The sequence below is a fragment of the Mustela erminea genome, chromosome 14, assembly GCF_009829155.1.
Source record: "Mustela erminea isolate mMusErm1 chromosome 14, mMusErm1.Pri, whole genome shotgun sequence".
Classification (NCBI taxonomy): Eukaryota; Metazoa; Chordata; class Mammalia; order Carnivora; family Mustelidae; genus Mustela; species Mustela erminea.
The window spans coordinates 29,199,539-29,226,876 of record NC_045627.1 but is presented as its reverse complement, the minus strand read 5'-3'; the positions used below and the strand labels follow the sequence as shown (position 1 = coordinate 29,226,876).

General features: G+C 39.5%; 1 protein-coding gene across 1 annotated transcript in view; it reads right to left on the bottom strand.

Moving 5' to 3' along the window:
* ARID5B (AT-rich interaction domain 5B) overlaps nt 1–27,338 on the bottom strand; it is a 177,312-nt gene that overhangs the window by 124,552 nt on the left and 25,422 nt on the right. Inside the window, exon 3 of the mRNA XM_032313597.1 lies at nt 22,340–22,565. Coding sequence (XP_032169488.1) covers nt 22,340–22,565 — 226 coding nt within the window. The remainder of the gene's footprint in view (nt 1–22,339; nt 22,566–27,338) is intronic.

Sequence of the window (27,338 nt, the reverse complement as noted above, 5' to 3'; positions counted from 1 at the left end):
CTGAAGGTAAGGTGAGGCAGATGTATAACTCACTAATGGCCAAGAAATCTATCAAAAGTTGACTCTGAACTAGGAGCTCTGGAAGATCCAAATATTGACTAGTAAGACAAGCTTTTTCCTGTAAGATACTTGGAGTCGAAGTAGGAAGATATACCTCAGACAGAAATTCAAGTAGGAATGTGGTCATATCCGAACAATAAGAATGGCTTGTGTTTATTTGCTGGTTGCTTGTTTTAGTCAATGACTTGAGTAACGATACAGAAGAATTCTCAAACTTGCAGATACAATTCTCAAACTTGTAGTGGGAAGGTGTGATCCAAATATATGAGATCCTAAGATATGATCCAAATATATATTCGGCTCTCAAAGGGCTAAAAATTGGCTGACCTCGAATAATGCTAAGTGTAATAAGGGAGAATGCCATCTTACACCTAGTTTCAAGAAAGGAAAAATATATCGTGTAATGGTGATGGCCCTTCTCAACATTTCAGATGAAAAAGACCCACTTTTCTTAGCTAAACATCATTTCCGTAAGAGTCAAAAGAAAATAGCGCTAGTTAGAAACAATAAAACATCGATTAGAATTCATGGAAATATAGGTCCGGAATAAATAACCTAATGGTCTTGTTTTACACCACATTGGTTGGACACCATAGTTAGTCTGCAGACGCTATTTTTAAACAAGCACTGATTAACCGAACCACATCAACAGGAGTGTAAGGAATTATTCTAGGTCGAAAGCACCAGGGATGTTTAACCTAGAAATCGGAAGATGTCAGAGGAACCAGTAAACTTTAGGAGCTCTTGAAAGCAATATGACAATAGCCCTTAAAATATATAAAGGACTTTTCGATGGGAAAAGAATATATACCCTCTCTTGTGGGGTTTCTTAAGGAAACCAGTCCCAATGGAAAAATGTGGGGGGGGGCATACTATTTTGTCCAATATAAAAACAAAACACTTTCTAAAATTCAGAGCACATAAAAAAAAAATCGATGATTGTATAAGATAAGTAAAGTCAGCACCGCTGTATGAGCAATGGAAGGATTACTTTGAGATGAGATGGAATTGTTGAGGTTCTTTACAATTCTTAAGGTTTCAGACTAGGGCAGGATTCACTGTGAGCTGGGAACCTGAGGGTGATACAGCTTCTTGGGAAAAGGAGGGTCACAGCTGGGCCACAGCTGGGCACTCCTTGGTCCCCTTCACAACTTACTAATTTTCTCAAATCAGTACATACTAAAAACTGGAATAAAATGGTTTCTTGTTCCCCAAAAGCTGTTGTGAAATCAGTTTGATTTCACCTTTACAACCAGTGGCATTTGGGGTTTAAGAAATAAAGTAAATTGGAGTTCCACTCTTACCAGTGGTAGTACCCTCTGGGTCCTGGGACTCTGAATGATTTTTATTTTTTCTTTTTGCATATCTTTACTTCTTGCAGTAAAAAACATATTACGTTTGTAAAAGGAAAAAAAAAATTTAAAGGATAATTTAGAATTAGATTGGATTTTTATCTAGAAAAGTTCCACTGGTGAGAATTGAAAGTGGTACCTAAATTATGACATTTCAGTGCTTCTCAGAGAAAAGAATATACCTAGTTTTCATTCAGCCAGAGCATTTACTTTCCTAGACCGTGAAGAACAACCCATGGCCTCAAATCTAATTTCAACAGCAGTGACTGAGAAGTTGCTTTTATGTTCCTACTCTCCAAATACCCACATGTTAACATTTTAGTGGGCAATATTCTACCGACATTCTTTTATTTACTAAAGTAGTTAATCTAAGTTGTAAAACTAGAACCCCCAGGGACTCAAAAACAGCCATTTTTGTTTTCAATAAGGAAAAAAAAAATGCAACCTGTTAACATTTTTATTTCTCTGAGCAGGCCTACAGATACAAAAGCTCTTCACTTAGGACAGGGCTCTATATTGAGACACTGTAGCAATCGTGTACAAATCCGTCTACCTACCAGAGCAATCCTACTGCGCTTACTTAATTTTCCGAACGGGGAAAGACTTATTATTATATCCCACTCTGTGGCTTCGCGAACTGAATTTTTTAAAATAACTGCCTGCTCCTTTTCCTTCATATAATGTTAAGACCAGTATTCATTTAAAATCCTCCTCCCCCCACAACAACATACAAATGAAGGTGGAGAGTATGTGCTATGATCTTTAAGAAGTTCAAAAGAGGTAGAAGTCTGAAATATGTAACTCTGAATATACAATGTTCTTTCAATAAAGGCTGGGCAAGGGTCATAAAACTATAAAAAAAAATACCCTGCCCCTTTGGACTATAACAGCTAATCATTAGCCATCCATTCGTAATGTTTACTTTTAGTGTGTTATTTTCACATTTTTCTTCATGGGGACTAACCATTAGTATCCCCCTAAGACTAACAAAAGTACATTCATTGCCTGCTGGCAAATGATTTCCGGCCCCAGAGCATTTGCTGGTAGAAAAAGTTAAAGTATATCTAAGCTTATATTTCTATTATTGTTGGGCATTAGCAGCAGCATAAATTTTTCTTCCCAAGACCTTCATACTAGCTGGCTTCACATATGACAGTAAAACAGGCACCCCAAATTCACATAGTATTTACATGTTTGCCAACCTAATTTAGGAAAATACAAAAATTTTAACACAGTAGATGTCTCAGACATTTTTTACTAAACGGACATATTTTTAAATTCATTCTTCAGTCAGCCCCTCTCCCCCCCTTCAAACGATTACCCCAAAGCACCATCACTCCCAAATTAATATTCTTGTGCATTTTAAAAAGGGAGCTTGTTTGCATTTAAACAGGGCTATGTAAACAAGGTGTTTGACTGGGATAGATTTTCTTCTCAGAGTATTCAAGAGCTGGAGTGGAGCTATTTAAAGAATGGAGTCTTCAATTCCTTAGGCCAGATGCTAGTATAAATACGAAACTATGTTCACACTGCAGATGAAACTATTTTTAGTTGGTGCATTTTGAAGAGCACTATTCAGTTAAGCACTGTAGGGTGGGCTTTCAGTAAGCTACAAACAGAATCCAGGCAGGTTCTTGCCCCCGTGTTAACACACTGAACCAGTGCCCTAAGGAGGGCTGCCCAGACTGGCTGGTAGGCACCATGATGGCCTCGCCAGTTTACAAGGCCAGAGGACTCCCTTGCTGGTTAGTAGAGAGCCAATGCCTCCTGCCCCTCTCTTCCATGCTCCCTGCCTCCCCCCCTGCATCCCTGGGTCCTCTCTTGGGATACCCCCTCCGTCCAGGCACTGCGGGTTAATCTTGGCCACCCTGGAGGGGAGGGCCCCCATTGCTGACAGGGGGCCCGCCATGTGCCTCACAGGTCTTCACGTGCTGATTTTTCGCCCCTGACTCTGACTCTCCAGTAAGCGGGACTCTGGGTTTGATTCCAGGCTTCAAAATCAAAAAAAGCACAAATCTATAAGGGATCGGAGGACCATAGACATGTGCAAAAATAAAATTACTCTGTGGCAGATCCCAGCACTATGTTTCACACCAGGCACATCTGTCCCTGTGTGTGAGCTCCATTAGGCAACTGTCGCCAATGACATCAGAATAGGTGTGTTGGCCACACAGGACTTTTCTTCCCCAGTGCCTTGCAGGTGCTAGATACAGTTGTAGGGAGTGCACACAGCAACGCCTAGTCCAGGATGCCCGAAATCTCCTGAAATGGGCTACAGAAACGAAGAGTATAGCCATCATGGATCAAGCAACTCTTCACACCCCTCAACACCACTTGGCCTGCATTTCCATGGAACTTTCTGTGGGATTAACAGGCTTCACAAAGAACGTTCTTGCTCCTTGCTCAAATACATGATGCTCTGCGGGGCTGGTCCTGTGGGGGCAGTGACACTGGCCTGTCCCCCTGCTATTGGCATGAATCTTTCACTGAGAAGCCACACTGATGTCACCAGACTGCATCTCTGGACATGGCCTAGCTCTGGCCCTCCCATCGACGGGCCGCCTCCCTGCACTGTGAGTGAAGCCAGGACACAGGTGTGGGTCAGCAGGGCTGTCATGTCTCCAGACCGACCGGCAGGGAAAAAGAGAGGGAAACAAAGTCCAGAGCTGGAATGATGAATGCTTTACTCCTACAGTCTGAAGCAGGGGATAAACCAGCCAAACTGGGGACTAGGAGTTGAGAGGCCGAGGAACTTTCCATTGTTGACTTTTTTATTTATACAAAACTCATTCAAAGGAAAGGGATCTGAAGTGAGGGGGAGAGGAACGGGGGGAATAATTATATTTTTCTTTAAGTATATATTGTTCATTAAAAGATTCAGGTGGTGTATAAGGACCTAACTTCCTCTCGACAGTCTATATTCCCACTGCCTCTGGCAGAAAAGAGTTGCACATTTTTTGATAAAACCCCGCCTCCCAAAAAAAAAAAAAAAAAAAAACCCAAACACTAACTGTAGTGCTGAGAACATGAATCTAAATATTTCTCAAGGTTCTACTAACATTAGAAACCACTCTAGCTTCTCTCGTGGTTTATTACGATATCACCAAATCCCTGCTATGTATTTATAGCTTGTAAGTCCTAATTACCAGTCATTTACTCTAAGACTATAAATGGTTTTTGGCGACTTAAATGGACAACTAATATTTTGGTTGACGAATTAAGGTACTGCTCACGGATGGTAAAATTTATTCTAGCCCAAACTTCAGGAGTTCATTTGTCAGACATTTTATGCTACTCTTCCCTTAATGATTCATTTACTGTTGGTAAAATTTGTATTCAGAACTGTGGTGTTTCTAACCAATGGTGCAACGCTCGGCTGAATTACCTTTTTCTTTCACAGCCTAACAGGGTAGAGTGCAGTCAAATTGAGGATGGTCTTGAAGACACGGTTGGAATCAAACTGTCTGGCAAGCACATCCAGACCCATCTCTCAAACCACATGCGATGTTCTGACTTCCGACGTGCCTGCACAGTCATGAACAAGGATCCTGAAATGTGCTGCCCGTGTCGGAAGGACGAGGAGGGTAGTAAGGACAAGGACCCGCTCCCTAATGGAGCTTCCTCAGCCTTTATCAATTATGCAACACAACACAGATGTGAGCCCTCACCTTTGTTCTCCGTTCTCCTGTTCCGAAACTGCCCAGAGTTGAGATTCTTTTTTTTTTTTTTAAAGATTTTATTTATTTATTTGACAGAGAGAGATCACAAGTAGGCAGAGAGGCAGGCAGAGAGAGAGAGGAGGAAGCAGGCTCCCTGCTGAGCAGAGAGCCCCATGCAGGACTCAATCCCATGACCCTGAGATCATTACCTGAGCTGAAGGCAGCGGCTTAACCCACTGAGCCACCCAGGCGCCCCAGAGTTGAGATTCTTAAATCTGCAAGCCCAATCCTGGGCTGAGTGTTCAACCATGCACAAGAGTCTGAGCATCTCAAAAGTCTGGGCATCTCACCTCTTTTTTTTTTTTTTTTTTTTTTTTTTTAAGATTTTGTTTATTTATTTGACAGAGAGAGATCACAAGTAGGCAGAGAGGCAGGCAGAGAGAAGGAAGCAGGCTCCCTGCTGAATAGATGCTGGGGCTTGATCCCATGACCCTGAGATCATGACCTGAAGGCAGAGGCTTAACCCACTGAGCCACCCAGGCATCCCTGGACATCTTATCTTTATCCTAACTCTTTCTACAGCATTTCATCTATTGGTGCTCAATTAACACTTTAACAGACACACAGCAAGGGCAGGTGCGTGGTGGGTTATTTTCAGACCTCACATCTGTGTGGCAGTTACACTTCTGAGCCTATAGATTAATTCAGTGTAACTGGTTCCAAGCCTTGCTAGCCTGCTGTTGACATGAGGCTTGCCACAGCCTGAGCAGGTCTCTTTGCTATCAATAAACTAGGCTGGGCTGTTGCCCAAGAGAAAAGCCTCAAAGGAAATGACTTAAGTGTGGTATACACTAGTGGTACCCAAGTCAATCTTAGGTGGTACATGGATAAACAGGTTTTTTTTTTTAATTTTAAGAATTGTGTATTTATCTCCACTGTTACTTCTAGCAAGTGATACAGGTTTTCCAATTATAGTAGTAAAATAAAATTTTCTATTAAATTGAGTTAGGTTCATAAAAAAGGCAGTTAATTTAAAGATAAATACTAAGTAAATCATAAAATAGGGAGTTAATTGATCTGACAAAAATTGTGATGTTGGTTTATAAATAACCGAAGTCCAGGACATCTTAATTTAAGGGCTGAGACTTTAATAATGCTACCATTTATCAAATACTTTTTGTGCCAGGCCTTGTCTTAAGACCCTGAAATACTGAATTTCAGTAATTCAGTATTAAGACAATGTAATTCAGTAATAATACAAATGTAATATGCGAATGATGTAAATTCAGTAATAATACTGAAAGTAATAAAAAGTAATAAAGTAAATGATGTAAATTCAGTAGCAATACTGAATTTATCAAATCCTACAATATCCTTGAGAGGTAGGGATAATTACAAGTTTTTTACTTGGGGATCCAGGGTTCAAGTTCAGGTCTGCAAGACTTCTACCGTTATATCATGCTGCCTCCAGATATAAGAATTAAAGCCTAGTCATCCATCCATTTATCCAGTGTAGGTTTTGAGCACCTACTGCATGCCACATAGTCTCTTAGACTAAAAGTTGCGATGGGGGAGAGACCCTCTTCCTCCCTTGGAAGTACTGTAGTCTAGTAAATGGCAGGTAGGGTCTTGATCAGAATAAAAAAGAAAAGGTTTCTCATTTTGGGCTTCAACTCATACTCCCAGGAAAGAGACCAACTTTAGAGCCATAAACAAACAGGCAGAGCTCCCTAAGTAAAAGACAAAAAGTCATTATTTTATAAATATTAAGAATATTGAGCATGAGATTGATTCACATAATAAACAAATTGCTGTTAGAAGTGGCCACTGGGTCGATTTGACAAAAAGGCTTTCAAAGGAATCCTTAGGCCTAATTTTATGAAAATCTGATATCTAAAAATTAAGCCATAGGAAATACATAGGAAATGTATTTACATTACAAAAGGGCGCTCTATTTCATCAAAAGGAGTTCACAAAGGGTTCCCCACCACTGCAAGCCTTTTTACGGCACCCTATAGAGGAAGTAACTAATAAAGATATAATGTCTACACAGCCGATTCAAATTACCCAGACAGTAGAAAACAAGAATGGCCTCTGGCCTAACCCAGCTGTCAAAATTTGTAATTTGAAAATATAGAAGAAAAATATATGAGATGAGAGAGCCACACATGTTTGAGAACCAGAAATCCCCGTATCGGAAAGTGGAATCCCACCAATGTTGTGGCTGGACACACATCACCCTCATTGTTCTTCCTAGTAGGATGATTTGGTGCTCTTTAAAGGGACTCAACCATAAGTGCTGGCCCAAGAGTTCAAAAAGGAATTGCAGAACAGCATCCATGAATGTCCTCAGATGTCTTTCCAACTTGGTGGATGTAAATGTTTTCTGGTCAGGGAACCCACAGTGTTCTTTAGATTCTCAAAGTCATCTATGGCAAGGGTTAAGCACCATCAGGCCAATAGAACTCGACTACCTTTCCTCCCGGTCACATGTGTATGGGCTAACGGAAAGCGTAGTACATCAAATTTGGCAGAAGTGCCTGAGGGGTGTTTTTGGGGAGAGAGGTAAATGATAATCAGGTATTAAAAAAGTACTCCATACCCTTTTTATCATCACAGGCTCCTTTCAGAATCAGATTAATGCTCTGAATCGTCCCCCAAGAAAATGTGTATTTACCCGTACAGAATTCTGCATGAAGATCTGGTGGTGGTGGGGGGGGTGGGTAGGCATCCTCACCAACACGGACCCATTGGTCCTGAATGAAGAATCTGTGACTCATAATCCCTCAGCCAAACATTCAGGCGCTTGACTTACAGCCTAAGTTATAGGATCTTGGGGGGTGGGAGAAAGCAGAGGAGTATCAGTCCACTGTCTGCCAATCCTTGAACCCGCTATCTGTAGTCTGAATTTATACCATCCATATCTTCACTTCCAGAACAGATTCAACAGAAGTTTTATTCAGCCAGAAAGCTCTGCCCAGGGTAAATTCTCTGATTCTGTGAGATCTGCCACTCCCCTTGCCTTCAGGAGAAATTGTTTCATATGAATTGATTTGATTAACCACACTAGCCCCATTTGCAGCTATGAATGATGTAACCAGGCAGAAAGTTGACATTTTCACTGAAAAGTTCTATCATTTGCAATCTAAAATTGCCAACTTTTTTCTTCGCTTGTGGGTAACATAAGCAAGGAATATCACGTGAAAATATTGCCTTGATGAATCAAGGACACCCAGTAAGAGGATAAAGCCTTAATATTTTGAGTTTCAACTGATATCTTTTTATCACCAGAGAATGCATTGGTAAGCATAAAAAGTCTTCCTAGTTTTGAAATGAATGGAACTCTATAAATCCAAATAAATCAAGAAAGAGCCTTCGGCTTAATTATCTTCCCTTCAACATCTCAGAACACTTTCTGAGTAGAAGTGCTAAAGCTTTGACAAAATATTAGGAATTTCAACGAGGAATATATAATACACATATTTCTTCTGTTAACAAGACAAGCTTGATAGGAACCCAATGTTTTTATCGGAGACAATGAAAGGTCAGCATTTAACATCAAACACAGGAATTCTAACTGGAAAGCCAAATTTGAACAAAATCCAAGTTCCTAGTGAGATGAGTAGGCCATTCAGAAAGAAGATCTAAGCCAGAGATGACCACGAGATTCTTTATTTCTAGTAAGATCCTGGTAGAACAGAGAAATCACAAGGGATGGGAATCGCCTCACTTATTCAACAATCGTAATCCCTGCCCTCTAAGCATTTGCAAGTTTGCTCACATTATAAGACAAGTACCCATGGAAACTTCTAGAACTTCCAGGGCACATCACTTATACCTTCATCCGTGCGCTGACTAACCCCATGTCACAACCCAGCTATGTCTGTCCGCCTGACCCCACTGTGAGGTCCTGAGCCTGGGTTTCTTCCACCTTTATCTTCCTTCCACAGCAAATGCAATGCCCTAAACTTCTGAAGCACTCAGTGCATACAACAGCGATCGTACTTCAAAATAAAAAGTTTGGCTAACTATCACAGCTATTCAAATCTCTCTAGATCAGCACTGTCCAATATAAACATAATGTGAGCCACATAATTTAAAATTTTCTAGTAGTCTTAAAAAAATGTAAAGGAAAAGGTAAAATCAATTGCAATAACATTTTATTTCACCCACCATATCAAAAACATTATTTCAATGTGTAGCCAATATAAAAATTATTAATGAGATATACATTCTTTTTTATGGTGAGTTTTGGAAATCTGGTGTGTATTTTACACTTACAGTACATGTAATTTGCATGCTAGACATTCAGCAAGATGATATGCAGCCCTACCAAAGCAATAAAGCTATGTTTCACAAAAAAATCTTAATTGCGGGAACCTGGGTGGCTCTGTGGGTTAAGCCTCTGCCTTCGGCTCAGGTCATGATCTCAGGGTCCTGGGATCGAGCCCCACATCGGACTCTCTGCTCAGCGGGGAGCCTGCTTCCCTCTCTCTCTCCGCCTGCCTCTCTGCCTACTTGTGATCTCTGTCTCTCTGTCAAATAAATAAAATCTTTTTTAAAAAAAAAATCTTAATTGCTTCAGTTTTTAATTTTAAACTGGAATTAATTAAAATTGAAAACTCCGTTTCTCTTTCGCAGTAGCCATAGTTCAAGTGTGCCATAGGTTACCATATTCTACAACATAGTTCTAGCTACTTAAGTAGCCGATAAAAGCAAGTTGCAAAATAGGGTACACAGTAAGACTTATTTTTAAAGCAAAACAACTTACACACGCGCACACACACATAGATAACTGGAGGAATAATCACTGATTGTTAGTAATGTGTAAATTGTAAGAGAAGGACTAAAACTGGAAAGAGGCGAAGAAGGACTTTTACTTGAATGGTTTAAATTTTTACATTATAAAAAAATTAAGGGGTGGTAGTACCATCTTTTCTTTAAGTAGAGACAAATATAGTTACACCCTGAGAGTGGCAGGGACAGCTGAGATTCCTCTAGATGAGGACTACCAGCAAGGGGGAGGAACGAGAAGCCATGCTACATACGGAACGTGGCACTGAGGCCGTTGGTGTTTGAGCTGGAGAATGAAAAAGTGGGGGTGGGGACAGCTCTTTTCAAATATATGAAACACTGTTAAGAAAAAGGAAATTTTGATTTGCTCTCTGTTGTTCTAAGAACAGAATTAGTAACAATAGTACACCATGAATACCGTAGTTTGTACTATAAACTGTACACATTTCAAACTGAGTCATCCACGGTAATCATTTCTAACACAGAGAGGGATCAAAGATGGACCAGAGCTGCCTCATCAGGTAATGAGTTCCCAATCACTGAAAATAGTAAAAGGTCAGGTTGTCCGGGGGGCTCAGTTATTAAGCGTCTGCCTTCGGCTTAGGTCATGGTCCCAGGGTCCTAGGTTTGAGCCCCGCATTGGGCTCCTTGATTGGCGGGAAGCCTGCTTCTCCCTCCTTCTCCTACTCCCCCTACTTGTGTTCCTTCCCTCGCTGTCTCTCTGCAAATAAATAAAATCTTTAAAAAAAAAAAAAAAGAAAGAAAGAAAGAAAGAAAATAGTAAAAGGTCAACTAATCAAGATTTCAGCAGAAGACATTTAAGAAGCAGTAAGTACAGGAAAGATGTCATAACTAGAATCTTGTAACTAAATTATCAACTCTGAGATTTTATTATTCTATGAAATTGATCAATATCCCACGGGCATGTGTGAGCTATTACAAATGTGTACCCAACATCCAATTTCCTTTTCCTTCAGAGAATGCTGTAGGATTATATACCCTAACCTCCTTGAAGTCAGTCATGACCATGGAATTAATCTGAATGAGTAGTGAAGTGTGAGTAGAAGTGATGTGTGTTCCTTCATGTTACTATCAAGTGTAAACATTTAAACTCTAGTACTCAGCTCTCCAGGTCTGTTCCCCTTCCTCTAAGCAGCAAGCACCAATGTGGACCCAGCACAGAGGGAAAATTTGTTCTGGAGGGGTCCTGTATACCACAACGAACTGTGCAAAGATCAAAAAAAAAAAAAAGAGCCTTTGTTGTGCTGCGCCACTGAGATTCTGGAGATATTTGTTCCTGTAGTGTAATGCAGGCTGTCCTGATGTACACTGAAAATTCTTGCCCATGACTTCCTAGAGAAAACACAGAAATCCATGCCCTCATACTATGGTTTGGTTTCTTGCAGAATAATTAGGCACCTCCAGGACAAACAGATTTCCAGGTTGGACCATTCCACAAACACACAAGCACCAGACACCTCCCTATACACACTAAATATACCACAAGAACGGCGAGGTCACAGCCAGAGAAGCATCAGATGAGGCCAGTAATTCCCATGTTTCATGTGTGGTAGCTCAACATACATTTGAATTTCTGCCATCAAATTTTCTAACCGACTAAGGATCGGCTGTTAATTATGATCTAAGGAAGTCAAAGCAGTTGGTTTACAGGACAATACACAGGTACATTCTGACAAAAAGAATTACATTTTAAAATATCACACTGAAAGCACTTCAAAATAACCCTCAAGGTTTTCTGGACCCCTAGAAAACTGAGGTCATGAGTTATTTAACCTTGAATCAACTTCTATGCCTTATAATAACTCAAATGTTTATGAATGAACCTCAGTGAAGTAGGTACTACTCTATCTGTATCTTGGTATTCTTTTATGTGGCAATTGTCTACTTTATTTTCTGGGGGAGAAAAATAGTACTTTGTAGGATTTACTTTTCTAACGGAAGGAAGAAAGGAAAAACAAACAAACAAACGATTCTTGCCTAAATTCTCCCACCGTGTGCTCGGTGATTCCTCATACCTGCTTGAATCTAATCTTCCCCAGTCCCGTGAGACAGGTATTGTGGTATTGTTAACTCTGCTTCACAGATAAGCAGTCAAAGCAGAATTATGATTTTTAAGGTCATACAGCTGATGGAGCAAAAATTTGAGTCCAGGCCTGTCTTATTTTAAAGTCCACGCTACAAAGGTTTAGTACAATGGTCAAAAAGAAAGCACCCTAAAATGGTAGCTTCTGTTTGGTCATTCTAAATCTTTGGTTGAAAACATTAAGAAAAGACAATGTCATCTAAATAAGTGTCCTCAATTAAGAAAAAAAAAAAAAAGAGAGAGAGAGAGAGAGAAAAAAGAAAAAAGAAACCTGTACAGAAGCCTATATTTACACACAAGCATCACGTGATGGGTAATTAGCCAGGTAACTACAGGTTTTTCTCGGCTAGAAAAGTATACGTTTCATCATGCTTTGAAATCTGCCTTATTATCAGCACTGCCGTGAAAACAATGTTTTATTTCTTATTGAGTGAATAGGCCAGGCATGAAGCATTGTTTTTGTAGGGCCTAATAGAATACTTTCTTTGTGAACCGAAGAAGCAGAATGGGTAGTTAGAAGGTGGAGAATACCCTCCATCATGATTAGTAAGTAACCATTTTAAGGGAGGTGAGGATTAAAACAGTGCAACTGCCTAGAATACGAAATACTAGATGTCATGCTAAAACCATCTCTTTAATAACCTGTCACCTAAAAAATAGACAGATTACGAACAAGCTGATAATAAAAAAGATAAGGCAGAGCAAGTCCAGTCTGGATTTGTTTATTTCCCCACACATTTCTGTGACTGCTATAATCCTGAAACATGTAAAAGATTCCCTTGAGGAAGAGATGAATTAATAAGTGCCAGTATTAATACGTAAAGTGTCTACACACAACCAACCCCTACGACAACACCAAAAATCCTCAGGCTAACGGGCTGGCTTCGAGTACGTTCAAAATCTCTCCTAATGAGTTCTCCAAAAAAGTCTATAGATGACTGGCTACGGATTAAGCCAAATAGTTAAAAAGGACATACTCCACCCCCACCGCCATCTTCCCAAGAATGTTCTCCTATCAGGTACCGATGAGACAGCCCCTCCGCTAGAGGGTGTCATCCTAGGAAAAGCTGGGAAAGAAGTCAAGTCAACCACTGAAGGCATGAGGGGTCCCAGTTCAACTCAGAGCAGAGAACTCCAGAGATTTCCAAGGCTGATCATAAAAGTGGAGCGTTTACTCAACGTAGCAGGGACGGCTTTGAAGTCAGAGCGCCTACATGATAGACCAAAGACCGTTAAGGGGAAGATAAGACAAACACATAAGAAAAAGATACTGCATTATATTGCTCCTCACAGAGTGAGGTGCTCGGTGGGTGTAGAGACACTAAGGACGATAAGAGCTCTGTAAGCAGGGAAAATCCTACGGGCTGCCAAGAGCTCCAGGGCTTCACCTGCGTCTTAAAGAAAAGAGAGCATTTTCTGCAGGTAGAGAGAGTCCTGGAAGGGGCAACTCCAGAATGAATGAAGGCAGGAGCCACGCAAAAGGCACTGCAGAATCGAGGGGCAGGAGGGGAGGTCGGAGTTGTTCAAGAGAAAGGAGACCAAGCAGTCAGACTAGTTAGACTGAAGCAGGTTTACATAAAGGATAGGAGATAAGGCAGAGAGAGAGGCGGTCTTAACATTCTGGGTGCGCTTCGAGCCTGCGGCTCTACCTTTACAGATAATAAGGAAATAGTCACAGTTCTGTGCCGAACACCAAGAATTTCAGCGAGTTTTTGGGACACAGAAGCCACTGAAACATCCAACGATAGAAACACCTCTGTCATGAAACGTGACGCGGGCAGAAAGAAAACCACGTAGAGAGCATTTGAGGACACTGTCACAAAACATGTGTTCAGAGGTACACCGGGGAGGTAAACATGAGATTTTGCTAGGGAGAAAGGACACGCATAGGCATTCAGTTCTCTGCGCACATTATATATACATCAGTGTGTACATCCATCAAAGCGCGAACAGCAGTTACTTCTGGATGGGAGGAAAAGAAGCCACATACTTTTTCCTGCTTTTTGCCGGCAAGGCCCACATTCTGTAATATGACCGAGGAGCGCCTTGGTAATAAAAACAACACCAGTGAAGGTTATTTCATAAAAAAGGAAAAGCCCTGGAGCCTGGGGTCATCGCTAGATGCTGGCCTACAACATTTGTACTTTATCCGATAGGCATGGAGTTACAGAAGGCATGAGGAGGGGATGGGGCTATAGGCTGAAAGCCAGTATTTTAAAAGGGTCCAAAGTATAAAAATGTTAGAAATTATTAAAAATTTAGAAAGCAGGTGAAGCAGTCCTAAGGGAGAAAGGCAGAGGTAAGGCTCGGTTCTGGGATTTCAGGGGAGAATGAAGAGACCCCACTTTACCCCAGCACGCTCACCACTAATGGCCAACACACAAGGGGCGGGGCAATCAGGAAACCCCGAAATGGCAGGACTATTTGCTCAGCCCCTACTGTGCATGAAGCACTTCAGAAAAGCATTGAAAACCCACCATTATTCCCGTCTGTCCTAAATAAATATATTTATTAAAATGGGGTACAAGTCCAAACCTCAGCTTTTCTCTGCGGTGACCTGCGCAAACTATAGACTTAAACCCATAATGCTGGAAGAGAGAAGGGGAGTGAATCTTTGACATTTAGGAAAATTAATGTTTTGCAATAAAACCTCACATCTGAAGTACTCTAAAAGATAAACGAGCTGTTTGGGAGAATCAGCGTCAACACTAAAGAGAATTAAGCCTAAATGCCCAAATCAAATATCTGCTCACAAAACCCTCTGGAAAAGTCACATCAATTCACATGTAGGATGTATGTGCTTTGTGTTCCAAGGTGATGCCATCGTGATAACAGCTATAATAATGGCCTACAGTCAGTAACATGCAGCGGCTCAAGAGACGAGAGGTGGAGCACAAACAGAAACATTTCAGAGTTGCAATCATAGGAGAAAACCATTATGCATCTCCACCCGGGAGGGGAGCTGTTGAATCAAACCACATTTTTCAAGCACATCTGAGGCACGGAGTCAGTGCTGCATTCCTTCCACCACAGGTAAACAGAATTATTGCTCCAAGTTCGTCCAGCTATCTATGATACCAGAAAGTCATGAGCGTGCGAGAAGCTAAGGTTGCCCAAAGAGGTTTTCCAGTGGAGCCCAGGTATGTCACCAGCAACAAAAGGTGGCATACACATATATAGCAAAGGACTCAGAGCGCAGCTGAATTTCTTCCATTTTTGGTTACTTTCCCATCAGCTGGTGACACCACAGGTAGTTCATCGTGAAATTAACATTTCTCTTTAATGAAGCTGAAACAAAATTACGGGTTGATTGCTTTCTCCATCCTGGCCTTTTTTTTTTTTTAGCCATAGAAATGACCACAGAGTACCTGACTAAAGACAAAATACCAGAAAGACAGAAAATGAAAACAAACAAAAAAGCCAGAACAGCTAGAGTCCAGGAGGAGGACGATGCATTCAACCAACCCACGTGATAACTTAGGGAATACTTGTTGGTCTTTATCTTATTTGATCGGAGCAGGTTAAACAAGCCGGACACCACGCTGGTATTCAACTGTGGACCTTTAATGAGGCAAAAACCAGCTGAGGCAAGTACTCCCTTAAATGCTGTAATACACAACTACAGGAATCACAGAGGCTGGAAAAGCACAGTACTGGTATTGAGGCCCAGAGACTGCCGTCATATCCGCCGACAAAGATTTTCATTAGATAATAGTCTACATTTAATGCTACCGTTTAAGAACCAAACCAAACCAAACACCCAGGTAACCGAAATTAGGGAGTGAGTAGTGGCTAAATAACATATTTCCCCCTTTTCGCTCTGAGAATCAGAAGTTCAGGTCATATAGGTGGAGAGAAGAAGGGACTCACACTTAAGTCAGCGTCATGATCTACCTGGAGGTTGCCAGGCTGGATGGATGGATATCGCAGTCCCTCTTCCACTGGAAGCCGTTCCTCATTTGGGTCTAGGTTTCTCAGCACAGATGAGCTCATAAAATATAAATGGGTAAGCAGGTGTAAAAAGAACACCCAAAATGGATCCTAAGATGAGTAACTAGGATGGTGAGGGATTTTTAAAACCACATCCTGGGGAAGAATCGAAAAAACTGGGATTGTTTAGGCAAATAAAGAGAGGTTTAAGGACTATTTCAAGCATCAGCTCTACCAACGTCCAGACTGACAACTCTCTGAAGACCTTGAAAAAGGCACGAGTTTCTTACCTTACTCATGCATTGTAGTCAAGAGGTGAATGCTGGTAACCTGAATACTAAAAATAACACTAAAAATTCTAATTTCACGTTCTCTCCCTTACTTCTGCCCTGACATCTCCAATTCTAAAAGAATAAACTCTTAAATTCTACAAAATTCTCTTCTGTTGACTATCCATCTTCAGTCCGCTCTCAAGAGAAAACAGCATACGGAATTCTAAAAAGCATTCATTACTCTAGAAAACACTAGAAGATCCACAAGTCAACAGAAATTCCAAATGAGAGGGTCTTAACTGGGAAAGAGCCATCATGAGTGATGGCAAGACGAGTATCCAGACAGCAATATCCATGAGCAGCTGCCGACTGGCTCACACATGCGTGGATTTTGCAGACTGACTTTCCAGCAGGAAGAGCCGAGATGGCTGAGTGCAGACAAAATACAGGATTGTCATTTTTTTCAAGACACTTCTTACACATGCATTCTATCATTATTTCAGGACAATGTTCAACTGTTTGATTACATGGGCAAGCTGAATTTTAACTTTAAAATGAAAATAAATAACCTCCTGATCTGTTCCCAGATCCTTATAAAAGTTGTCCTAAAGCTTTGAATGTCTTGGATACAGACTCCTGGAAATGTGAACATACAAAGTCCTTTGGACTGTCAGTTTACGATGGCATGAAGCAAGCTCGTGAAGAAACAGCCATGTTGGCCCTCCAACAGCATACTTCTCCAGTGTTAACTGAGTCACAGTGAGCTTCTTTAAAGAATACGTGGTTCACACAAAAATAGTGTCAGAGGGCCTTTAAGAAAATTCTTTCGAAAATACATTTACAAATTTTTGATAAGCTCCATAGGTAATTGATTTCTATTTTGAACTCAAGGATTCTATAAAGGCCAGATCCGTTTCAGCGAAGAGACCCTTTTGTAGGGATTCCTCATGGTATTCACGAATAGAATAATTCAACAACATATCATCTAAGAAACTTCAGAACTTTCTACCTTGAGGGAAGTAGTATAGCTAACGAGGCAATGGAAGTTTAAATATAAACACTAAATAAGCTCAGAAGACTGTTTGCTATACATACAAAGTTTACACCTAGGAAGGAAGGAAGAGAAAGGTAGGAAGGAAAGAAGAAAGGAAGGGAGGGAGGGAGGAAAGGATTGTCTTAATAAGCATGTCTTCAAGCTTCATGAGTTCATGAGATGTATCAGGTGAAAAATCTTCATTATGATAAACTGTCAGCACCTTAGCAGGCTTCTTACTGAAAACATTTAAACTGTTTTCTTCAACGCAGAGTGAGAGTCCTACCCACATCTACACCCCAGGAAACAGTTTGACATATCAAATGCAAAAGTGATCTGAAATAACCAGTTGAAATACAAGGCCTCCAGAATTTCCAACCAAAGACTGTATAGTCAATTTCTAACCAAAAGTACTTGAGAAGTCACTGACATGACTGGCCACTCATGGCCCAGCATGTTTTGACAAAGGAAACAAGAGGAAAAAAGTTATAAAACATAAAAATATACATATCTTTATGTAAAGAAACATATAAAACATATGTATATTTTATATTTAATATGTAATATACATAGAAAATATCATTTTATAGTATGTATATATGTGTGTGTCTATACACACACACACACACACATATATGTATGTATGAAAAATTCAGAAGGATTTTAATAATAGTCTTCTACTCAGGCAGATAATAATGAGAGTAAACCCTGCCCTCAACACTACACCATGTGATTAGGGAAGTTCAAAAGGGACAAATAAACTAAAATATTGCATAGCTCCCTATCCTATAAAATCTCCCTCTGATAATAACACGCTCATCATACTAGGACTTCAGTATCATAAATGCTTCCATTGACACTAACTAATTATTCCTCGGTTGATCTTCTCAAACACCAAGTGAGATAAAGCAGGGTACACGCTATTACACCTCGTTTACACCCAAGAAACCTAAGGACGTAAACAGACAGTGACTGTTCCAGGAAGTGACAGATCGCCAGGACAGGTGGAGCCAAGATTCTCCTGACCTCCCACCCACTGTGCTTTCAACACCATCGGGCTGCCTTATTCCCCAAAGCACAATAAAATCCGAGCAGCAGAAGGGACAGGGGGAAGCCACACTTTCTCAATTTGATGGGCCTTTAGAAACAGAAATTGAACCAAGGGAACCCCCATCATTAAATTCAGCTGTACCCACACCCACATCCTCTGGTCTCTTTTCTCAATTTCAGCTCAGACACTTCTATCTTTTCTTTCTTTTTCTAGAGACACATTTGGAGATGAAACCATTCATAACTGCCCATCCACAGACAGTTTGTGGCAGCATAATTGACAATGAGTCTGCTGCAAAAAAATGAAAATGCTGTTTTAATAACCTTGGCCTAAAATACATTCTATTGTATGCCTCAAAGGGTTTCAATAAAAAGTCAACCTGTAGAGACATATTTTCTTGGCTTAAACAACAATCCAAAGCATATAAATGTAGTCCAACTATAATGACATATTTATAGGCCAATAAAGCTTACACTGCAGCTTTCATACTTCACTTAAAGGAACTCTGTAAGAAGCAGTGTTATATAAAATAATTTGATTTTTTTTCCAAACTATAGCCCAAGGAATAAAAAATGCAAGTTTGCTATGTTTAACTGATAGTGTTTATATTCCTTAGTTGCTAAAAATTTTGAAAAATGAAATAATTCTTCATTTGACGACTTCCTACTGCCATACCAAATATGGGTATCAAGTCCACTTTATTACAAAAGCTAAGTAATTCTAAAGACAAAAATAAATAACTAGAAGCTTGTGTAGTGAATGATTTAATCAACCCGATTCTTCTGGAAAAACAGGTTCCTGTGTTCGTTATGCTTATGAATAATACATTCCTTAACCCTCCTATTTTAACATAGCTCTTTTTTTTCCCCCTCTCTCTCTCTCTTTTTTTCTTTTTCTATAAACTTCAGTATGAAACTGTCTGAGAGAAGGTAAAACATCTCACCGAGTAAAGTCACAATTTGAATTGGTTTCATATTGAACTTTCTTTCTTTGAAAAGGACAAAGAGGAGGGAAGGGGACAGAGTCCCTCTAACACATCTCAAGAGTGTTTTTGAAGATTATTGGTTTTCCCACTATCTAGATGTGTCATTTTAGTCACCAGTCATTTTGAATCTTAAACGAAAACTGCAGAGATTTGTAAAAAGCAAACATGATATCCATAAATATTGTCCTCGAAGGGGAAGGAGATTAAAAAAAAAAAAAAAAGGAGCTGTGTTTCAAATCAGAGCAGTTATTGGAAGCTGCCATTTGGGGCAGAGTTTCTCTTTGCAGAGTATTAATTTGTTGGCAGACACACATTTGTGAGAACATTCTTGTTTTTTTACTCTTCAGAGAGAGACAGGAAGTGACACAAACTGGGATTAAAGGGAACTTATTCTACCTAAACACTGAGCAAGAAGAGTTCTTTAATTAGCTTTTAGATGGCAAAATCCCTTCTTTAAGAGTCAACCTAATTATTTTGTCGTTACTGATGTTTTAATGTGATGAAATACTTCGGTTAAAAACATAACGTACTGGAGTTTTATTTTAGCCACAAGAAAGGTGAGATCTTTCCATTCTTTGCTTACTTCCACCAGAAAAAAAAGAGGGGGGTCTTAAATAATCTCAGAGTTCATCTTCTTTCTTCGGTAAGAACAATGAGGAGTTGGAAGTGTTCTACAGAAGGAAAAACCTAATAAGTGTGTGAACTTCCATTAACAATGTGGTATTGGAAGTGGTTTCAGTGTGGCCAAGAGAAAGAGAGATAAGAAAACCACTGTGTAGAAAGAAAAGTACAGACAACAAATATTTTGATGTTGCAGACACAGAAAGGAAGAGGTTGAAGAGAAAGTTGCTGGGACAGGAATGTGTACAGCAAATGACACCCCCTATCTCCCCAATATAAACCCTAACAATGTAGACTTGTAAACCTTAGATCAGGCAGATAATGGAAACTCATTACATTAAGGAAAGTTTTTGTTTCTCTTTCCACATTATTACAACACAGTGTGCATTCCAATTACAAAAGCTATTTGTCTCAAATTCCCCACAGTTCATACCAACTGAGTAGAATTTCAAGGCCCCAAATACTATCCTTAAAGGGGTATTTTACATTAAAAAAAGAAAGAAAGAAAAAGCACATGGTATTTCTTGTTCACCAGAGGAGAGCCTCCCCATCAAATCTGTTAATTATTTTCCCTTCCTCAGCACTAATTGTAGTGCTTTTTCCCTTATGAGACCTCCCAGCACACCCCCCCCCCAATTAGAATCACCTAGAAAGTCTTTTATCAGTCCACATTCCTTGGCCTTGCCTCAATTCCACTGAATGAAGAATCTGGGGAAGCTGGACGTAGCAATCAGTATTATTTTTAAAATTCCCCTAGTGAGTCTAAAAAACAACTAGATTTAAAAACCACTAAGAACTTTGAATATTCACTATAAATCAATTTCTTCTGATATCAATTATTAAAAAGTAAATCATGGACTTTTTTTTAGAATTCAGTAAGATCAAACCCTTTAAATCTTTTGACAGAATTAAGAGATTGAGTTTCCCTTCAGATTCATTAATAAACTATCAATTTTAAACAGAAAACAACTCTGCTATAAATACTCTTGTTTATATGTGTGACATCAAGCTTAACCATCTACACATCCTTTTGTTCCCCCAGGGGTTTCCTGTTTAGTTTTTTATTAGTAACAGTATATTCCATAACTAAAAAAAAAAAAATCAAACAAACAAAAGAAACGTTTTCATGTTAGGGAAAACACAAGACAATAGCAATACAACCTAGGGTATACATTAGGAAAGTAATACAACAGATGTATTATTCACCATTATCACACATCAGAAGACTAGTCACTGTTGTTGATGAAATTAGGAAGTGTAACAGCGTATATAGGAAATTAAGTAAAAAAAACAATTTGGGGTCTTTAAAATAAAACCACCCGATTAATAATTTTCCCTAAGTGTACACATGACCGTCAGGCTGCCATGTCCAGAATATTGCCGCCTGACAACTACCAAAAGGTGACAGGAAACTGTTAGACGTTGACTCAAATTGCAAGAAAATATTAGTATGATTCCCAACACACAGTACAGCTCATCACAAATCAGAATCACACGGAAGACAGTTACTGCTGTTATGCAGTTTCTTTATGCCAATTAAGTAAATAGTCTAGGTTTGTTGTAATAGTTAAATCCTAGGCTAAAAAAAAAAAAACAGGAAGTTGTCACATTAAGGCATAAAATAGGGCTATGAACATCAGCATTGTGCTAGAATGAAAGAAAAAGATGCCTTAATATGTTAAATGTGAAGTTCCTCTTTGCCTAAAGAGGAAATAGCTGGTCTAACTCAGAGGTCAACAGCTTTGGTCTTGAGCAATGCTAGGAGAATAAGTCAGTGAATGCCACAAGGAGATAGGAACAGAAGGGGGAGAGGGGGAAAAAAAAAGGTCACAAAAAGTCTCTGGAGATGAAAGTGTTAAGTTAAAGCAACAGAGTTAATTCGGGAGCCCCTCCTAGGCACCAATCACCCCTGTGCTAAACCCTTTTTATCTTCAATCTCAGTGACTCGGTAAAGTGCCCATCTTTTTCAGGTGAGGAACCTGAGGCTAAGAGGTTAAACAATTTGACATCGCTCTCCTATTCCCCATTAAGTAACTCCTCTCTCTTCCTCACTCTGTTTTCCACTCAACATAAACAAACACATGAAATTCTGACATGGTGTTAATAGATACCATACTAACTTCTTTGAACAAATATTTAAACTCTTCATTAATTCAATCTCAGGCGCCCTAATGAAGTCTTGTGCCTTCACACCAACAGGAAGCTGCCTAAGGCCACGTGTTGTATCACGAAGTTCCAGGCATGGGGCTCCACACAGAGGAAGGCCCTGCGATCCGCAGCTAGCATCCACCCCTTCACACACCCAGGCAAACTGTCCATACATATTCCCAGGACCCTTTGAGGTCAAAGAAATTTTATGTATATATAAAATTATCTATATGACAGGGTTTCCAGAAAAGTCTCCGACCAAAAAAAAAAAAAAAATTAGGTTACTGTATACACCCACACATGCGATCTAGAAGTACAAATTATATTTACCAAGGTCAGCCTTTTCCTTGAGAACGTCTTTGAAGTTGAGTCCACTGTTGAGGGTTGACTGCCTGTACTTCAGCAAAGCTTCCTTCTGTCCATTCCTCCCCAGGGCTGTGGTCTTCACGGCGCCAGCACGGAGGCCGCATCTCCACTTGGAGCAATCAGAGTGTACCCACTTGACCAGGTCTTCAAGTTTCACGATTACCTTTTCGGAAACAGCGATGACTTCATCCTGCAAGAGGTGGGTCAGGGAAGAACGTTATTAGTGGCTGGGAGGCCAATGGTGAGTTTTCAACAAAAGCCCCCTCTGAAATACGCTTTGAGTGGCTTAACTTTAGGCAAGCAGACAATGTGCTTTTTGGTGACAGAGAATCTTCAATAACTGACTTCAGGGGCTCTTCACTGCTAGCTGTCTAGTTGAAAAATAATGTGGAAGATCTATTTGTTATACGGTAAGAGAGTGTCCAAAAATCGGGCAGTCATTCTGAGAGCCATTTTTTATGCTAGTTGCCAAAGCCCACTCTGCCCATCTGACCAATCGCTTGGGTGAAAGCTAATTTTTAGGTGCAGTTAATTGCAAAAGTAAAAAGTGAGAACTAGGTGACTAATGGTTAGCCTGTCTCTATATAAATGGGCTAAGTAAATCTGGGATTCTTGGAACTCTGACTCACCCCCAAATTCCTATGTTTATGGTACATTTTCCCTTGGCTTATACACAAATATTGAATTTAACTTTTGTCCTAAAAATTAAATAAAACTGTGATGTAATCCCAAAAGAAATACTTCATAAATGTTATGTGCTTCCCACTGAAAGAAACTTACACATTCTCATGTTTCTTAAAAACTTTGTAAGTTGAGAAATGAACTGATTTTTTCTTTTAATACATATGGGGTAAGAGGAGAGAGGGTGAACGAGGAGAAAGCCTTTGAATCTAAGAAAAGTAGTTGAAACTTAAGTTTCTCGTATGGATCATAAATTTGAATTTTAAGCATCTCTAATTGCTTCCAGGAAACAACCAACTTTAAATATCCAGCAAGATATTTAATAGATATCCATCCATGGAGTGAGAGAGCCTCTTTTACCCGAAGATTCTTTGGAAAAGGCTTAAGAAGATCATCTCACTGGGTTTTAAGTTAAATTATTTGAAGCATTTGACATTTCAACTTGAACCGACTTCTTTCATTTCTTTTACTTCACATTTCTGAAGAAAGCTTAGCTGTGAAAACCCCTAAGCTTACAAAATCTTAGAAATATTTTTGACAAACAACAACAGGAAGATGTCTCTAAGCTATTAAACAAAAGGAATTCACAAGTGATTTTGGCTAATTTTGCTGTTAAACATGACTCTTTCCTCCTCCTCCCCCACCTACACACACACACACACACACACACACACACACAGCACTGCACACGCTACTCCAAAGCAAACAAAAACGGGTTTATTAAGATAAGCTTCACACAATGAGAAATCCTGGATTTAGTTTTTAAAAATGTTTTAAGGTAGGATCTAAAATTTCACTTTTCCTCATCCAGTTCCAAGCTGCTTCTGAGAACCAAGTTTGTTAGGCAGCAGCAAAATAAATGCTCTCTCAAAAATGAAAAGTAAAACTTTTGTAATGGAGTCCTTTCTCTTATCAGGATTGAATATGAACTTCCACTGAATGGGACCCAAAGTGGAAACTGTTTTTATCCTCTGCTCAAGGAAAAAAAAAAAAATTCAGTACTTTATAAACAATGGAGCATATTACAAAGTACCATTTCAACGGATGATTTCACTCAGATTCACTACACCATCCTCTTGAAATAAAAGATCTGTCGTTGTCACGCATTTTATAGCTATTACATGGTGATTATTAAATGTCAGAATGAAAATTCAGACTGGGTATTGTTTCAAAGCATATGGGAACAGCTTCTGGACAGGGCACACGAGAAATCAAGTTTAGAATATTCCAGAAAATAATTAAGTCTCATGGTATATAAGTCTCAACATTAGCAAAGATGGAATTTGGCAAAATGTTACCAAATACGGTTCCTTAGACTAGACCAGTTTGGAGATGAGTGTTATTTTCAAATAGCTCTATGATCAAATGATTATCATTTCAATTACCAGTTGCTTCAGATCTTTTCCAAGAAATGGCATGACTAGCTCTGGCTGGCTTACAGCGCCCGCCAAACAAATAGTTTATTAACCAAGAGAAAATACAATCCTTATGATGTCATTGATGAATAAACCCATCTTTCAAGATTCAGTCTATAGATTTTGTCCTCTCTCCTTTTTTCTCTCTCAGAAGCAGACTTTATGAATATACCCACATACATAAAAACAAATGCAGGAATTCACATAAACACGCATAAGCTATAAACCCAAGTTTGGATGAATTGTGCAACCACCAGTATGTTTTACTGTGGATTCACAGAGAAACTGGCCTTGCAACATTGTCAAATGCCAGGATTTAGAAGGAAATCTGATAAGCAGAGGGGAGGGGGGGAGCAACAAACCAACCCAAAAAACAAAACAGCGAACATATATATAGAAAATGTCTCAGGAAACATTGCTTTGTACACACAATGGCAAAAATCACATGTTCGTATTTACTATTCTGAGCGAGCACTGACTACAGTTCCTAATACTCGCCGTTCTTGGGCAAGCCTCTGTCCAAGAAAGAATTTCAATAAGCTCATCTCATGATTACAGTAGCTCTCTGCAAACCGAGCATTAGCACTGGATAAATATTGCTGATTTACTCTAATACAACACAAAAGGAGCACAAAGAAATACATTTTGTTAGTCTCATAAAGTACCTTGGCTTTTCAGTTAACCCAGCTCCCAATCAATATTTATGGAGGTTGTGTTGAGACACTACCGAAATCCGGATTCCCCTGTCACCACTGTTTTAAATGGCTTGTTTCTGTCATTTGGCTTTTGTGTCCACCACTGTATAAAAGCAGCTCAGACCATCCTGGAATCCTCTCTGTCAGAGGAAAGTATCTAGTCATGAAGTCACAAATTAGCCTCTGTATTGCTGCTCTCTGTACGCATTCTAAAAATGGGAAAACTTCACACAAGGTCTCCAGACTTCCATCTTTTCATAAAACAAAATAGTAAAATAAAATAAATAAAATAAGATAAAATAAAATAAAATGAGAGATATCTGCCAGAAAAAGAAAAAAGTTGAAAGTGGTTGTTTTCTTTAGATAAGATGTGAGATCTCTGATTTCCAAGTACTGTCTTATAGTCAGTCGACATTTCCCTCATCTGCCTGGCCCTAGGGCAGCCGGCCAGCAGTTAAACTTGCACACCCTGATTTAGTCCACCTCCTTCATGTTATTGACGACGACAGTGAGGTTCAATGACATAGCCTCGTACCAACTTCCAACAGAACTTTGACAAGCCTCCAGGTTTCCTATCTGCCAACATGGCATTCTTCCTGGACGCTGGAGCCTTTCCCTGGGTTCGAATCGAGGCCTGCAATTTACCCACTGTGGAACACCGGAAAACTTCTTTAACGTCTCCGTGCTTCCATTTTTCTTTAATGTATTAAAAAAAAAAAAAAAAAAAAAAGGACAATAAAACAATCCACCTCTTGTGGTAATTGTGAGGATTAAATGGGCTAACATAAATGAAGTGAGATGACAGAGTTAGTCACATGTTCATTGCCATGAGTCCTCTGCTCTGTTTTCCAAATGGTGCCATGCAGAGAGGAGTTTAGATGGTACATGGGTAAACTTTTTTTTTTTTTTTAATAAGTTACTCATTGCTTATTTATTTTTGTGGTTACCTTCCATTTATGGGAAAGTGGTACTGGTTTTCCATTTATAGGAGATTTAAAAAGTTTCCTCTTTAAATAAATTTAAGTTAAAAAAATAAGTCAATTTGAACAAAACCATTAAGCAAACACAGGACATGTGGGTATGGCCAAAAAAATTGTTAAAAAACAATAAAAGACAAGATGCTATGAAAATGACTGAAATTTGGGACAGTGTATTATATTAGTGGTTCTCAAAGTGTAGTCCGGGAACCCTGGGGAATCCCCAAGACTAGTTCAGGTGGTCCACAGAAGCAAAACAAAGATCATAATAATACTAAGACATTATTTGCTTTTTTCAGTCTTATTTTCTTTCAAGTGTAGAGTGGGGTTTTCCAGACACTATATGACATATGGTACGGCAGGAGAGTAAATGCAGAAGCAGATATGAGAATCCAGCTGTCTCTATTAAGCTAAGACAGTAAAGAGCTTATAAAAATGGAAAACAATGCTACTGTTTTTACTGTTTTTTTTCCAAAATATGGTTAATTTTCACAAAAATGTGGCACTTATATAATGGGTTTATATTACTATTTTTATTTTTTTTAAAAATTTCCTGTTTTGATGTATAGTTCTATGAGTTTTAACACATGGCAACCACTGATCTGTTCTTGCTATCGAGTTCTCTTTTCCAAATGTCATATAAATTGAATCATACCATCTGAAATCTTTTGAGACTGTTTCTTTCACTCAGCATAACGCCTCTGAGAGCCATCCATCCATGTTGCTGCATGTACAACTGCTTGTTCCTTTTCACTGCTGAGTAGCATCTCCCATGACACGGATGTGTCACAAGATGGCTTCTCCATTCACCCACTGAGGGCCACGGGCTTCTTTTCAATTTTGGGGACTACAAATAGAGCTGCTGTGAACGTTCACATCGAGATTTTTCTGTGAACAGACATTTTCAATTCTCTATAACAAATACTCAGAACTGCTGGGTGAGAGTCTATCTGATTTTGTAGAGACCGTTTTCCAGAGTGGCTGTACCATTTTGCACTCCCACCAGCAATGGAGGACAGAGTTCCAGTCATTTCCCATCCTTGCCCGTACTTGATATGGTCTTTGTTAATTAACTCATCATTGCCACTCTAATATGTATGGAGTGGTTTCTCATCATGTTTTACATTTTCATTTCCCTAATGACTAATGATGTTGAACATCTTTTCAGGTGTTACTTTTTCATCCGTATATCCTT